This window comes from Dendrobium catenatum, unplaced genomic scaffold (assembly GCF_001605985.2).
Source record: "Dendrobium catenatum unplaced genomic scaffold, ASM160598v2 fragScaff_scaffold_264, whole genome shotgun sequence".
Taxonomy (NCBI): Eukaryota; Viridiplantae; Streptophyta; class Magnoliopsida; order Asparagales; family Orchidaceae; genus Dendrobium; species Dendrobium catenatum.
In genome coordinates, this window is record NW_021318726.1 from 891,657 (window position 1) to 908,023 (window position 16,367).

General features: G+C 32.3%; 2 protein-coding genes across 2 annotated transcripts in view; both read right to left on the reverse strand.

Annotated features, from left to right (window-relative positions):
• Positions 1-2,636: 2,636 nt before the first annotated feature.
• Positions 2,637-16,367, reverse strand: part of LOC110104689 (immune-associated nucleotide-binding protein 9) — a 30,169-nt gene continuing 16,438 nt past the window's right edge. The window contains exons 2-6 of the mRNA XM_028693359.1: positions 6,470-6,703; positions 4,708-4,982; positions 3,416-3,580; positions 3,251-3,316; positions 2,637-3,049 (exon numbers count right to left, since the gene is read on the reverse strand). Of these exons, the coding sequence (XP_028549192.1) occupies positions 2,843-3,049; positions 3,251-3,316; positions 3,416-3,580; positions 4,708-4,982; positions 6,470-6,695 (939 nt within the window). The 5' untranslated portion in view covers positions 6,696-6,703 and the 3' untranslated portion in view covers positions 2,637-2,842. The remainder of the gene's footprint in view (positions 3,050-3,250; positions 3,317-3,415; positions 3,581-4,707; positions 4,983-6,469; positions 6,704-16,367) is intronic.
• The window catches only part of LOC110115621 (immune-associated nucleotide-binding protein 9-like), a 16,044-nt gene continuing 13,742 nt past the window's right edge, over positions 14,066-16,367 (reverse strand). The window contains exon 6 of the mRNA XM_028693339.1: positions 14,066-14,281. Within this exon, the coding sequence (XP_028549172.1) occupies positions 14,066-14,281 (216 nt within the window). The remainder of the gene's footprint in view (positions 14,282-16,367) is intronic.

A 16,367-nucleotide genomic window follows, 5' to 3' on the forward strand; every position in this document is an offset into this window, starting at 1 on the left:
TTAACTTTTTGATATAAACATAATTTTTCCAAATTATATGTTTCTTTGCTCACTCCTATAACTTCATTATATAGCTTGTAATTCATGCATCGTCATTCAAAAGAATTAATGCCAAGCTCATTAAATTAAATGAAAACATGTAAATTCAAAACCAAATAAGTGCAACATGTGCACATAAAAAATATATGCTGAAGATGATAAAATGTCTAGTTCTCTTCGATTCACAATGTTCCTAGGTATAAAATAAAAGACAGGAGTGCAAGATCAGCAAATAAAATAAAAAATAAAGAACACTGAAGAGTGTGAATGCTCTTGATTTAATTTTATATCGCTAGTTTGTGTTGGTGGTAAGAACATAAATCAGGTGACTTTAGCCAGAACAATGTCAATAGCTCATCATGTTACAGTTAGTTGTTGTATACAATGACAAAAAAATACACATTTTTTATTAACTTTTACTCTTACTCCTACAGTCTAACACGCGAACTTCTACTAGAGACGTTATTAGAGAAACCATTCTTTCTTTATTTTAATTAATATAGGTAGACAAACTAAACTGACTTAATAGAAATGCACGTAAGCAAAACACAAGCAATCTAACAGAATAAAAAATGAGACTGTCAAGCTAAATCTATAAAAAAATGAAGACAAACATTTATATTAATAATGAACTCGAAGCCAATTAGCCAAATGGTTAAATTACGCAAATGACCAAAGACTAATAGCAAGATTCTATTAAGTCAGTTATCTTTGATTTAAAAAAGCCAGTCGTGATGACAAAATAAATCAACAAAACTTGCAAGAATTTTATATAGAAGCAAAGAAAAACAATTGGACCTAAAACAACCAGCTTGTAGGCAAAAAAAAAAAGGAAATATTTAGACAAAACAAAAAGAAAGGGTAGAAAATAACAAGCGCATGAAGCAGAGTGATTGAAAGAGCTATGAAAAAACCAACTATCAGATCAGAAATCCTAATCCAATAGCCATTTTCCTATTCATATAGTTTTAGATATGATAATTGATAAATATACTTCTAGTTTTGCAAATTATGCAAGTTTGCAGAGTAGCTGACTACAACAGTGCCTATTAACAAAAATTGTCTTAATCACCAAAAAAAATTTGCACATCCTTTTGTAGTCCTTCAATAATCCATATAATCGGTGCCTATCATTCAACTCAATTCTCTAGAGATGGATGCATGCAAACCAACACAGAGATGCTTCAAAGGTGATAATATTTATTTACAATCATGTCTTCATATTATCTTGATTTTAAAAAGGCCACATTGCAAAGAGATTGTTCACCTTGAAGCAACTCATTTCGCAACAACTTGCATTACTTTCATTTATGTACTGCTATATTTGGCTACCAAGAACATTTTAACTACCCAATAATAAGATCCATACAACATCTCAAACCTAACAACAAATGTATAGCATTTACTCCTAAGCCATTTCTAAGTTTTACGCCTAGCCTTAACTTTAAAATCCCTTATCCATAATCGTTTTTGTACACTCCACCTCAGTAGGCCCCCTCCTGGAACGTTGGCACTTGCTCTCGACATCATCAGACCTCCCATGCTTGGAATCCTGAACTTTCTTGTCTTTCCCTAACACACGTTCCCTGTCCTTTTCCCTCTATGATTGGCGATCTATGTCCTTCTTATTCAATCAGCTAAATGGATTACAAATTACCTTAAGGCTAACTTCAATGCCCACCATCATTCTGTCTTAGAAGCTATTCAATTATATAGTATTCTAATAATATAATCATTCTATTGTGGTAACCGTGTAATATTGACTGCAATGCTTTTTAGCACTTGATACTGCACAAGACAACTATAAACAAGCATGAGTGAGTTTAATTAACCGCAACAATGTTATAAAGGAGGTTTAATGTGCATCTAGATGTTCAAAAAATAGCCAGCATTATCTTTTATAAAAGAAATTATAAGGTAGCCTCAACAGATCCAACTTATATGAAAGATTGATAGTGGGGAGATAGCGAGCAGCATGGGATGCTTTGCAGTTGATGTTGCGAAGCAGAGCTTACTTGGGTGGGAAATTTGAATGCAATAAAAACATGGTGGCATAGCTTGTGTAGGGGAGAAGCTGAATCTTGTAAATGCAATTGAAGGTGAGGAGCTTTGGTGCAGCATAAAATTGTTTTGTGGCTAGGAATTCAAACTGAGTTTGACTGTGAGAAGTTGATTTCGGAAGAACGCTGTAGCGTTGCAACAAGCAAATGGTGAAAAGATTGCTTTAGTTATATTTCTCGTCGGACTTGCTTTACCAAAGAATGTGTTTTGTTTAGTTTCACTTAAAAAAAAAAAAAGAATGCATCTGTGACAAAGAAAATCATGAACCAAACTAGTACGAAGTACGAAGGATTGAAAAAAATAAAGGTTTAGTTGGTGAAATGCTGTTAAAATGAAATCTTTAATGGAAATGGATGAAAGTTAAGTAGACTGTAATTCTTTTAAACATTTTTGAGATGCTTATGCTTTGTTGGGTAAATAATGTGATAGGACGTGGACAGAAATTGTTTCCTAACTGCATTTGACATGGAAATTGATGCGCTTCATGACTTGGTTTTCTTGATTTGTCAACAAATTGACATTTCTTATTACGATAATGAAAAGCAACTTGCATTATAAATTTTTGCCATCTAATTATGTATATCTTAATAGTAACAATAATAAACACAAAGCCGCTATAATGATAAATAATAAATGATTTGTAGCAAACTTGCAAATGAAACTTCTTAATAGAAAAGTAATATGTTGTTCTTCCTAGAAAACTATATATATAGATATTGTTTCATAACCAGAATGCCACATTTCATAGGATAGAACACCTATGGCCTTTAGCTTTACGCTTCTTGATCTCCTCATATTGCCTTCTAGTCACATTCAGATCCTCTTTGAGCTTCCGAATCTCCTCACCCTGTGATTCTCGGCCAAGCCTTTCATCTCGTAATTTAGCCTCCAATTGTTCAACTTGCTCTTTCAAAAACCTCTCCATATATGATTTCCCCGTTTCGTCTACCTATATGTAACCAAAAACAAGATCATTGTGTCAGGGCATGGATACAATTGAGAAGAAGCTCAATATAATTGATAAACCATTTAAATGACAAAAAATAAGACTCCACAACTTAACTCATAGTAGCATTAAGACTAGTACAGCTATCAACTTTAGAAACAAAAAAAAAAAAGCAATAGAACTTAAGTGCTTAAATGAGCTTACTCTCTCAGTTAAATGTTTTTTGACATCATCAGATAACTTCTCTTTGGAACATCCTTCTTTAGCTTCCTATTAAAAGAAATACCCAACATGAATTATAAAACCTTTACATCTACCACAGCTGTCGATTGTAAAGTATGATGCAAGCCTTGTAAGGAGATGGCATACCTTGAGTTCAGCAAAAAACTTATTTGAATATGACTGTCCACCATTATCCACAATAACATATTCAACAAGAGAGAGCAGCTCCTTTACTTGTTTCTCTCTCTTGATCATATCCTTGGTGGTATTATCAAGCACGATTACTCTATTCTTGAAAGATTGGATGATGTTCTGCAAGAAAGTTATCGATGATGGAAAATAATTATACCAGATAAAAAAAAAAAGTTTAAAGATTTAAATTAACCAAATTCATTTAACTAGTTCAACTTTTGAATGACAAGATTTGTTTTAAACTATAGATAAGTCTATTTCCAATAACAAAATAAACTAAGATAATGAACATGCAGGGTGAGTAACAAAATCTTCACATGATATAACCAAATTTAGTGATGAAATAATTAAATTCACTTAGCTAGCATCAAACTTCAACTTATGAATAGCAAAGTTAATCATAACCAATAATAAACACATATTTCTAATACATGGATCAACCAAGATAGTAACCACATTTAGATTTAGAAAATGTGCTTGCAGCCAATGGAAAAAAATTATGTTTCTCTAATGTGACGTGGACTAATGACAAGGCAAGATACACCATAGTTTTAAAATGTGGGTTGGGTAAATCAGTTTGATCATCAAATTTAACTTTAACTAATTCAATTTCAAAAAGTAGTGTGCAAGCTAAATATACTGAAAGATAGGCATAGTTTGTGTGAACAATTGGAAACAAAAGTCATAATTTTGAATTGGTAACAATTGTTGCATGTATTAGCAAAACAAAATAAAACTACATAATTAGTTTAAAAATAACAAAAAAATATCAAAATAGCCCTTTAACTATTTAAGAGAACCATTTTAATTGCATACTATCTAATGTATCCAATTTAGTCCTTTGATTACTCCAATTTGATCTAAAATTAATCCTCGACTCCTCAAATCGGATGCATAAATAATCCAACAGATATAACTTTGGAGCATCAACAACTTCTTGGTCACATATAATACCAACATGTTACATTATAGTAAAACAAATTAATTTGCTTCCAAGACAATGGGTTAGAGCATGTTGCATAAACAATTAAATAATGTCTTGCTATTTTATGCAGCTTACCTTTGAAATTATCTATTGAAAAATTAATAAAACATATCACAATCATGGTGCGATTTTGATTTTACACTTAGCAATGCTTCTTGCCCTCAAGAAAGTCTACATACAACATGTTGAAGAAGGCAATTAATATTATCCAAAAAAAACTTAAACATTTGGCAATCAATACTATAAAAAGAAAGATACAAACCCTCATAGATTCTGGAAAATGGGTAATATAGTCCTTCAAGCTTTTCTTTTGAGATTCTAGGAAGTCTCCATGAGTGAGAACTATAATTATGTAGTCAACAATCTTATCCCCAAAAATTGATTTCATAATCTCAATGGAAACCTTCTCTTCTGTTATAAAGCGAGATTGAAGGGAGAATACCATGAGTACTACATGGATACCATCCTTGGCCAAATTAATGCATTTGACTATCTCCTCGCTTATTACCTCAGCACTAGTAGAAGAATCGAACAGCCCTACAAAGAAATTCATGACCAGAATTAAGTAAGTAGCATACTACCAATAATCTAATCAATACCAATAAAGAAAGGAATTTGAAAATTTTCTATAATATAATTTCTAGGTTAGAATAATAAGCAAAAAACCAATTAAATCGCTAAATACAGTGCCTCAATACAATGCCAATCGGCATGTAAATACATAACTTCAAATTATGATTTATGTAAACATGCACAAGAACCAGAGAATCCTATTGAAGCATACTTCATCCTCTAAATTTTAATCATCTTGAAGAATGGTAGAGGGAAACCTATCAAACTTGAACTTGATGCACAAGGGACTAACTACAAGCATTAGGTATTCGCATAAGAACAAAATTAAATATAAACTCACACTTCTCGTTTGCAGTAAGAATTTAATTAAAATTTCCACTTCAATGCTCAACATAATGGAATATATATATATATATATATATATATATATATATTGTTGCATGTTGAAAATGATTTTTAATATGAATTTGCTATTGGTTCGAGTAGGAAGAGGAGGCAGCTGGTGTAGTGTGAAGATGAGCGATTTAAGTAGAGTTGGAATCTTAGGATCTGTGCAGGATTTTCGAAAGAGAGGGACAAGACATCTCCACGCCATTTTGGAGAGCTGTAGATTGGATTTGAACGGGATTTTGTGACAAGAAATCGGAATGGGCAATGGATTTCAACAGAGGTTATTTTTTTTTTCTTTTTTTACCTGTGGAGGTCAACAACATTTATAATAGTCAATACGTAATATTTTTTTTATAGTCTGGCTCAGTCCTATGGATATTGTTTTCAACTTTTCATGAAAAATTATTGTTTTCAATTGATTTACTTAAATAAATAAATTAAATACAAAAACATGGTAGTAAGTCGGGAAATGAACCCAGTAAAAGAATCATACATTTCCCTCCACATGTGCGCAAGGATAAACCAAAATGTTCAATAAATAGCTTTAAGTGACTCATTTCAATTTCTTTTGGTTACCATGCTCAATTAACACAGAAATATATAAGTTCAATAACTTACCGCTTGCAAATACTGCCACACAAATTTATAAGAAATGTTGTGTCATATTTTTTTTATCTTTTTTTGTTATATGTCTATTTTAGAGTTATCAGTAACTCCGGTTTTTAAAAAATTTTATCCTCTAACAAGTGAGGCTTGCCTTCCTCATATATTTTTTAGTTTTCATTAATTATGCTTATGTGAATGCATTAAATATTTTCAGTATATTCATAATAATGTTATCCCATGCACTAAACTAAAATTTATAATTGTTATAAAAAAAGTAGACAAACTTCAAAGCATATGAAATCATTTTTTCACAAGGTAAATAAAATCAAACATTTTATGTATTAAGTTATGATATAATACATGTAATATTCTAAAATCAATCAAAGATTTAAAAATGTATATGCATTGTTTGAACTTAATGAATATTCATAGATAAACAAAGTGATAAACATTACCTGGTGTGTCTATAACATTGACAATACGACCATCATTCAGAATAGTTCCTCGTAGCTCAGAAGAACAAGTTACTGCCACTACGCCACCACCAGTAAGGAAGGCTTCCCTTTTAAGAATGCTATTTCCAGTTGCACTCTTGCCGCTACCAGTCCTCCCAACAATGACAATATTAATAGTATTTATTTCAGTCTTTAATTTCCAATCAATAATTGGATCGGCCTCCATCGTGTGATCTAAACAAAATGTAGAAAAAACTAGTAAATTGATCAAAAGATGAAAAGTTGAGGCTAGAATCTTGCATACTTAATGAACAAGCATAATTAAAGCATTTTTTTTACATCAATCCCCATTCTTACATACCGGTTTCCATTCTTTACAGGATTTGAGAAAAATTTACGCTAAATCATACAAACGGGATTTGAGTGCCAGATTTATAGTTCTCATAATTACATCATCGATTAATGCGAAATTAATGCTATAGCATGGTATACTAAGTTGAACATGTTTATAGTTTTTATAATTTAATTAAAGTAATTAAAACAATTCAAAACCGAATGCTGCTGTTAGAAGTAAATGGCCTGATTCGTTGAAATTTTAGATATTAAATTAACTTGAACTACTTTCAGGGAGGATGAAATCCAAATTTATAATTAAATCATCGATTTTAGCTCCGTGTAATCTAATCAAAACTATGCTTCATAAGAATAATATACTAATAATATTAAATTATGATTTATTATTAAATTCATATATTTCAGAAAGTCATTCTTTAAAATCTCTAGATAATATAACTAATCTTGATATGTTAGTTGAGAGTTTTGACTATCAACGAAAAAGTTTTAGGTTCAAGACTTATGTATATGATGTGTGTGTGAGATTGTCTTAATTGACTTAAATAACCAAAAAAAAAAAAAAATTTAAGTATATGTAATTAATTTTTCTTTATTTTACAAACTAAAATTAACATAAATTTATATAAGAATCTTCTAAGCATGCTAATATAAACTAAAGTGCCTCATGGTAGAATTTGTTATAATTAATTCATATGCCACAATTTATAAGATATTAAAGATGTGAGCTCTCATATTTGGAACAGTAAATGCATAAATTTGATATACTATTTGGGTCATCCATGGTATATTGGTATTTATGCATAAATTTGATATACTATTTGGGTCATCCATGGTATATTGGTATTTAAGAGTAAATCACACCTAAATCAAATTCATAATACAAAATCAATCACCTCGCTAATAAAATCACTTATGCTCTACAGAAGACAACAATTCATATTACTCAACACAACCAAATGCGTAAAGCACTCAAAAAAACCTACAGTTAACCAAAGTTGAAGGCCTTCAATTATACACCCGAAGCCGTCGAAGACCTCTCTGCTCTTTAGCTTATGCAAGCTCAATAGATGAACAAAAACACATACGGGAAAGAGAGAGAGACAGAGAGGGGCAAAAAAAGTTATCAGTCCGGGAGTTCTATTATATTAGCCTGTAAGAAGCTCGCCGGAGAGATGGCGACGCTTACACCCGTGATGAAGGAAATGGCGGGTGCCCACATTTACGCAGAGCTCGAAACAGGAACAAAAGCAGTCCTCTCTTTCTTAAATGCCCTTCTCCTCTCGAATCAGGCTCCATTGCTGATCTGTCTCTGCTTTCATGTACGCAGAGCTCAGCAGTTGTCAATGAAAACATGAAGCATGAAACGGACGACTATTTCCTTCCAAAACAAACTTTTTTTTTTCTTGCCGAAACTCCGATTCGCGACGGAATAAGCAGATAGGTAAAGAATTTCGTAACCGACGAGAAAACTGAGTTTAGCGAAAAAAAATTATGCTTAAGTTTTGATTACAAACAGGTGGACGTAACTGATTTCGGCTTATAAAGACGGAGAACTAGGCCTAAATCGTGTAATTGAGCAGATTAGAAGGGCGCAAAAGGGAGAAAGTGGTTACCTTTTGATCCGTCTGGATGGAACGTCGCAACAGAAGAACGGTGAGCTTCCGATCCGTCTGGATGGAACGTCGTTTAAGGGGCGAATTAGTTTCTTAGTTGCTGGTTGAAAACTCTTATCTACCCGAACTGCTGGAGAAGAGGAAAAGCCAACTGCTAATGAGCTGCAGGGGACTCATATTTGCACATTCCGCTCCTGAAAATGATTTCAATTTTGGCAACCTGAAGCTATTTAGTGCCTCAGGGTCGGCAGAGAAATTTTTAAATCGGGAAGAGGTAACCATTTTACACTGTATAATTCCGGAGAATGGAGCCCGCGCTCATAATCACGGAGAAGATGAATATAGTAAGCAAAGATGAATACAGCAAATTTTTAAGCTAAAGAGCATAGAGGGAAATAGATGCTTGCTGTATTCATCTTAATGAAAATATTACATCTGGGAAATTGATGGATACAGCAAGCAACTATAATTTTTCGGCTAAGGATGAATATTCAACTTTAAGTGCTTACTATAATTTTTCGGAGGAAAGATAAACGTTCAAATTTTTAAGATGTCTGATATAATTCTCATCTCAAAAATATTTGCCCTCAAGAAATTTTCAATTATAATTTTTCGGCTAAGCTTATTTACCTTTGGATTTATTTAGGCTTACTTCGGAATAGCTTTTGGTCAATATTTTTTTCCAATTTTCAAAAAAAAAATATTATAGAAAGCAATAAAAAAAATGTACTAAATGAAGCCTTACGTTTGACCTTATAACATATTATCTCAATAATAAATATTGAAAACAATAAAAATAGAGTATAGATGGTCTTAAATTTAACTTTTTTTAAGAAAAAATTTCAAATAGAGTTTTGAGTGCTTTTAGATTTAAGAATTTCGTTGAGCTTCATGTAATTTCAAATCAAATTTACTTTTGATATGCAATGACAAGCCTTTTAAATTCCTTGTATTACTTCCTAACCTCATTCGGCTCCTCTTTGAGCTTCTGAATCTCATACAACTGCTTTCGTGATTATCCGGCAAACCTTTCTGTTTCCAATCATGCTGCTTGCTCTTTAGCCAGCTGCTTCCCTAACCTCTTTATACATAACTTTCATTTTTTCTTCTACCTCTACGTAACCAAAAATATGAACATGATGTTGGGGTGTAGATCGCATGGAGAGGAGGGTCAAATTGATTGATAAATTATTTAAATGAGTTTATTTAAGCTTCAAATTACATATTTGTTTAATTTAGTCCTATGATTTCTTAAATATGATTAAAAATAGTCCCTTTGTTAAATTATTTTGGTAACGGTATAATTATTATATAATAATATAAATTTATTACTAAAAAACAAAAAAAATCCAAAAGTAATATTTTTTATAATTTTAAATTTAAACAAATTTTTAAATTTTATTCACATTTAATATAAATTTAATTTACATGTAAATTTGTAAATTTAATATAAATTATTATTAATATTTGTTATGTGCTTGTATATAATTTATATTTATATATTATTTATCATGAATATTGCATACAAATTTTTTCATAAAAAAATTCTCTTGAAAAGAATTCATCATGCACTCACATGAGAGAACTAGTTATTTAGTCCCACATCACATTGGGAGATGTAATGATGTTGTATGATTAATTAATACTTATTATATAATTTTAACTTCATAGCTAATTAATTAATATTTAATAAAATATTTTAAATCAAATTAAATAATTTAAATAAATTATGCATTGAACCAGTTGGCTCCTAAAAATTGTGACAAGTTCACTGGTTGAACAATCGGTTCCTACCGATTTGATGTTGGGCCGGTTTTTCATGAGGACTGAACCGACCACATGCTCGATTCACGGTTGAACATCTGGTCCAGTTTGGTTTTTTAAATCATAGTTTCTATGCCTTTGATATCGTATCATCCTAAACCATCTAATATAACTACTGGGAAAATCCTAACTAATAGTCTGAAACAATATTGACGCCACAACACTCAATATTTGCACACAGTCTCCATCATATACATGGATAGCCAACCAAAACAACTCTTCGTCCTCCCTATCATCTGCGCCATGCAAGAGACTTGCTACTTCCAACCTTGGATACTCATATATTAGAACTTAGTCGTGACCTTATATTTGGATCACCTCACTGACTCACCTCCCCTACGTTATCAATCATATCATTTGACACAAAATGCATACAACCATTGAGAAATGACTTCAATCTACCATTTGTTCTCATCTTCTCCAATTAAAGCATGATTGCATTCCATCCACATGAATGATAAAACAATGGCAAAGTACCTACCCACCATTAAATCTAATGTAGATGATATTACCACAACAAAAACACCACTGGATCTTAAAGACATCATTTTGTGCCTTAAACAATATCCCACCCACCCGCCAATCACTCAAGATTATAATTAAAAGTAATCCTGGACCCTTGTGCTTATAAAACTTCTACTCCCTCATATGCTATGAGGAAATAAATTTACTCATCGAGGCATCTTGTGATTCCCAATCGCTTATGCTCAATGAGGTTTCAATAGCCCTCATTACTACTAGGGACAAGGGTCATTGTGGACCGTTCCATCCCCATCAACACAAGTAGCCAATAGCATAGTATCTCCTAATGATCATTCCCTCCAAGGAGGTTCAACCCCCCCTCCATCCCTCATTTATTAAATCTATAAAAAAATAAGATAATCAGCCACCAAATACGAATATAGGCAACACCTCTCCTATAATGGTCAATCTCCCAAACAATTAAAACTCGTTCAATATGGCAGACTCGCTACTTTAGTCTATAAAAAGTTTTAGTACATATTTAACATGTTGTGCATGACTTACTCATCACATGCAAAATGAATCCACCACCATCTCTATGACCATATAGCAGCCTAACCCTTGCTTCAACATGAAAACTCTTGGAAACTTTTCCCAATTCTTGAGCTTCCACACCAAAACCACATCACATGGCCTCCACTTAAACAAAACCCACCATACTAATAATGTCAATGTATATTATCCTTCAAGCTATGTATAAACAAAACTTTAGCCAAAACAACTTCCAAAGGAACAACCTCAACTGTGTTTGAAAACTGATAATTATTTTGGATATTTCTTGGCTCTCTCCAAAATTTTAACTATCACTCTTCATAACATTAGTTATGCAATCACTTACCTCTATCAATAAATGTGCAAACCCCTTCTTCACTATCAATGTCTCAAATATCTATTCCACTTCCTAAAAGCCAATCTATAATGTAAAGTGTCAACCTCCACCTTATAGTTTATGCTTATTCAGATTGCATCAGAGCATCCTAGTGAAAGAAAGTCAAACACTGGATTGCACCTTCCTATGGAAGGCACTCATCTCCTAGTGCATTAAAATCATTGTAATCAAAGAGCTTTGATATGCAAATGTAATTGACCACTCCAAACCAAAATAATGTCAATCATAGTAGTAAGAAGGAAACAATAGTTTACGAAAGAAGAATGTTGAGGATAGAAGGGAGAATCAAGTGATGGAAACAAAAAGAATAGACGATAAATAGTAACCATGTAAAAGAAATTTAACAATTTATGTCTCATAATATTATGTAGTTGAACAAATATATACGTTATTTATTTTCAATATATAGGAATAATAATCTTTTATAATCATATGTTATTTACTAAATTATATTTATTCTCATTTGAATTGGTTTGAACATTATTCTAATCAAAGTAAGATTTGAACTGAATTTGATTATGGATTTTTAGCCCCAAAAATGCTAAAGGTTTCAATTTATTCCCAAATGAGCTCCATCCTAATTTCTGCTTCTCTTTCACATATAAGGGTCCCCTAAATGGCTACCCCATTTAACTACATTGTCAATGAATTCTCGATGTCATCCCTCTACACACTATAAACGCCACTTCTCATTCACAAGAGATGGTCGATTGGATGGAACTGTCATGTCTTGTTTCCCTGTCACTGGTTTGTCGCTTTCTCCCCTAAAATTCAAGCAATTGATGTTGTGGCCCTATGCCGTCAGTACAAACTCCCATGATGAACAATGAGTTAATTAAGAATGCAAGGGTTTGAACCTTAGTTTGAAGTGTGATTCGAGTAGTTTATATAGGCTTTGATTTCAAGTACAAGTTATCTCCCATTAAGACTAATTTCATATTTCTCTAGGAAAACAAAGAATAAGAAATTTATCCAATTATGTATATTATAATGCATATAAGATCAAATTTTCTATGTAGAATTGGACGTTTAATGAATACTAAAATTAACTAAGCTTTCTTATATATGTAATTTAAAAAATAAAATAAAAAATGCATGAAATTAAATAAATGCATGGCCAATAAACTTTTAAACCATGATGATTCAATCAAATTTTCTTTAAAATAGAAAAAGATAAGAGCTTAAAGACAAGATGAAAAGAACCACTAAGAGACCTTTAATTTCTTTTTCCCCTGGAGGTAGTTACAAGCATTTCGATGAAGAGCATTTTGATATGTTGATGAGTCATACTTTGCATAAAAAAAGATCACATTTAATATTTATATCAGACAAAAAAGCTCCACGTCTAAGAGTATTGTAATCATTTGATTGGTTAAATGGTGGAGAAACAAGCTGAATCTTCTTTGAAATTTTCCCCTTTGCTTTAATGGATGAATCTATGTAGACTTTATTCCAAAAAAATTGATAGTGTTAAGTATCTAAATCAGACAATTAGATTTATTATGATCGTTCAAATTAATGATGATGGCAATCATAATTTAGGGTGTAATTTATTTAGTATCATTATTTTCTACTAAAAGAGCTTCATTAAAGCCAATCAAACATAAGATAAATCTTGACACGATCCAATGATGTGAAAGTTAAAGGACTATCATCGAGCTTAACTTTGAATGGGAAAAGTTTAGCGTAGCATGAGCTTTGTTGTCAACAATCAAATTTTTGGTATAAATAAGAGCGATTTTTAGGAGCACTTAAATTATCAAGAAAATTAAATTTATAGAGATGAAGATTATTTCCTATGGATAAAGAAAAAAGTCAACCTACACCAAAATGTTGATCATCAAAATGAAATGCTTCTAATATATAACTGCCAAACTCTAGCATAATGCTTAGTTGCTAACATTGTATAATGTGATTATATAAAATTATACCCCAAATAAACTACCTTGTGAAGTGGGGCTAAAAAATGAACTCATTAAAATTAGTAAACAGATGTCAGTGACTCATTTCAATTAGTTTTGGTTGGCATGCTTAATTAGCACAGACATATATAAATCGCAAATGGTTGGCTCCTTGGAAGTTAAATCGACAACTTTTGGTACATAAAAAATTGGGTATTTCATTCAAGGCATGTTGATCTAGGGCAGTTCAAGAAGTACATTACTCTCAGTATAAGGTCTTAGACCTTACCATGAATATCAATCATATTAACGAGAATTATTTGTACCATGAATATCTACTTGATAGTGACAGTAATAGAAACAAAGCAACAATAATGATAAATGACAAGTAGTTTGTAGCAAGCTTGCAAACGAAATTGTTTAATAGCAAGGGCTATGTTCTTCTTCCATAGAAAACTACATATAAATTGTTTCATAACCAAGATACCACATTTCATAGGAAAAAACACTTTTTGCCTTTAGCATTACGCTTCTTAAACTCCTCAATTTTCTTCGTAATATCATTGAGTTCCTCTTTGAGCTTCCGAATCTTCTCATCCTTCAGTGATAATCGGCCAAGCCTTTCAGCCTCCAACTGAGCAGCTCGCTCTTCAGCTTCCAACTGAGCAGCTCGCTCTTTAGCTTCCAACTCAACAGCTCGTTCTTTAGCCTATATGTAACCAAAAATAAGGTCATTGTGTTAGGGCATATATTGAATTGAGAAAAAGGTCAATATAAAATATGAATTATTTAAATGAGTTTATTAAGTTTTTAATTAAATGTTTTTTTATTTAGTTTTGTGATAGCTTAAATATGATTTAAAATAGTCCCTCTGCTACATTATTTTGGATCATATATGAGGAGCCAAGATACTATTTTAGATCAAATTTGAGTAGTCAAATGACTAATTTGAACTCATTAAGTAGTTTGGGACTTACTAATCTAGGAACCATTTTGGATTTTTTTCTCGGGCAAAATCTATGCAAATATTCAAGTAAACAATGAAAATGAGATAATACTATATATATATATATATACTTATTGATTTTATAAATTTTTTGGTAACACCGATATTAGGTCACATCTATTTCAAGAATCGGTATGGACAAGATATCAGTTAATATTTTTTTTATCAAAATTTTGTTCAATTAATTTGAGATCAATTGGACTCTATTTTTTATGTATTCCAAGTGGACAGATAAGATAAAATGTCTTTTATTATTATTGATATATCATCAAAATATTATGTTGATCAGCACTAATCTCGAATCAACATCAATATTAAAAACTTCAAAAATTAAATCGGAGATCATCCAAACTTTTAGTCGAACTGAACGTCTCGAAAATACAAACCCAAAGAGAGAGAGAGAGAGAGAGAGAGAGAGAGAGAGAGAGTCAAGCAATAGGAGAAGAGAATGAAGCAAGAAGAGAAGGAAGAAAATGAAGAGAAAGAAGTGAGCTCTTTTGCCACCAAATTCCTCCTCGATCACCGCTGGACTTTTGCTTGTCGCCAGATTTTTACCCAACGTCGGGGAACTTTCGAGCCGTTGACGAACTTCTGTCATTCTTCGGACTTCTACCAGATATCAAACTTCCACCCGGTGCTTGATCCACACACACACACACTTTACTAGAAAGCTAGCTGATATCAAACTTCCACACACACACACACACACACACAAAATAAAATAAGAGCAAGAGCATCTAATGTTTTACTATGATATAAAAGTATAGTGCATAAATACGAAAAAAATAGAAGTTAAAAGAGACAACATAATTTTACATTGTTGCATGCATGAACATTCACAGCGGTAGAGAGATATAGAGTTTAATATACTAGCTTTGTACGAAGATCCAGCATGCGCACAAATAAGGGAGGGAGGTGCGACAATCATGAGAGACATTGAAATTTTTACGTTGAAAATCCTGAGAATAGAAAAAAAGCACGAGGCTTTTGCCTAATTCAAATGATTCTCCTAATGTTTGTTGTTGATTATAAATGTTGCCCTTCCTCGAGGGAAGATATTGGCTCAATTTAGTGAATATACAATATACAAAGCAAATCACATGATTGTTAGAAGAATCCAATAACATGAGAGTTGTTCTTAAGTGAAAATTGATTTATTTGTTTGGTTGATAGAACCATAGTCAGACGACAGAGGTTAGGGATCATGTCGGACAACTGAGATCGAAGGTACCATAGTTAATGAGTAGCGTAGGCTAGGAGGACCATAGTTAGCTAGTGATAGAGGTTGGAGGGATCATGATCAAACGATGGAGGTCAGAAGGTGTCACGACCCAACCCGACCGGGACGGATCCCGCTCGCATTAGGTCGTGGCCAGACTCAATCTGACTGAACTGATTCCAGGATCTGGCTTTGAAATTTGTTTCAGAACTTTCTTCTAAGCATTATACACAGAAACAGACACACAGAGCTACTATAACATCAAAATACAGCGGAACAGATCAACTATCTTTTCTTCCTCAAAAGAATCATATACAAATACAGCTCATGGCTTTCAGACAGAAGGAAAAGCATAACAGAAAAGCCATGACTGTACAAAAATCAAAAGTACAAAATACCTATAACGGATCAAACTCTGAACTCCTAGTCCAAGACTTCCTTCCCTTTCCCAGAACCTGAAAACCACGCAGAAAACAAGGATGAGCTACAACAGCTCAGCAAGACATCAAACCTCCAATCAAAATCCTCAGAATCCACATCAAACACATCAGACAAATTCCGTACAGAAAT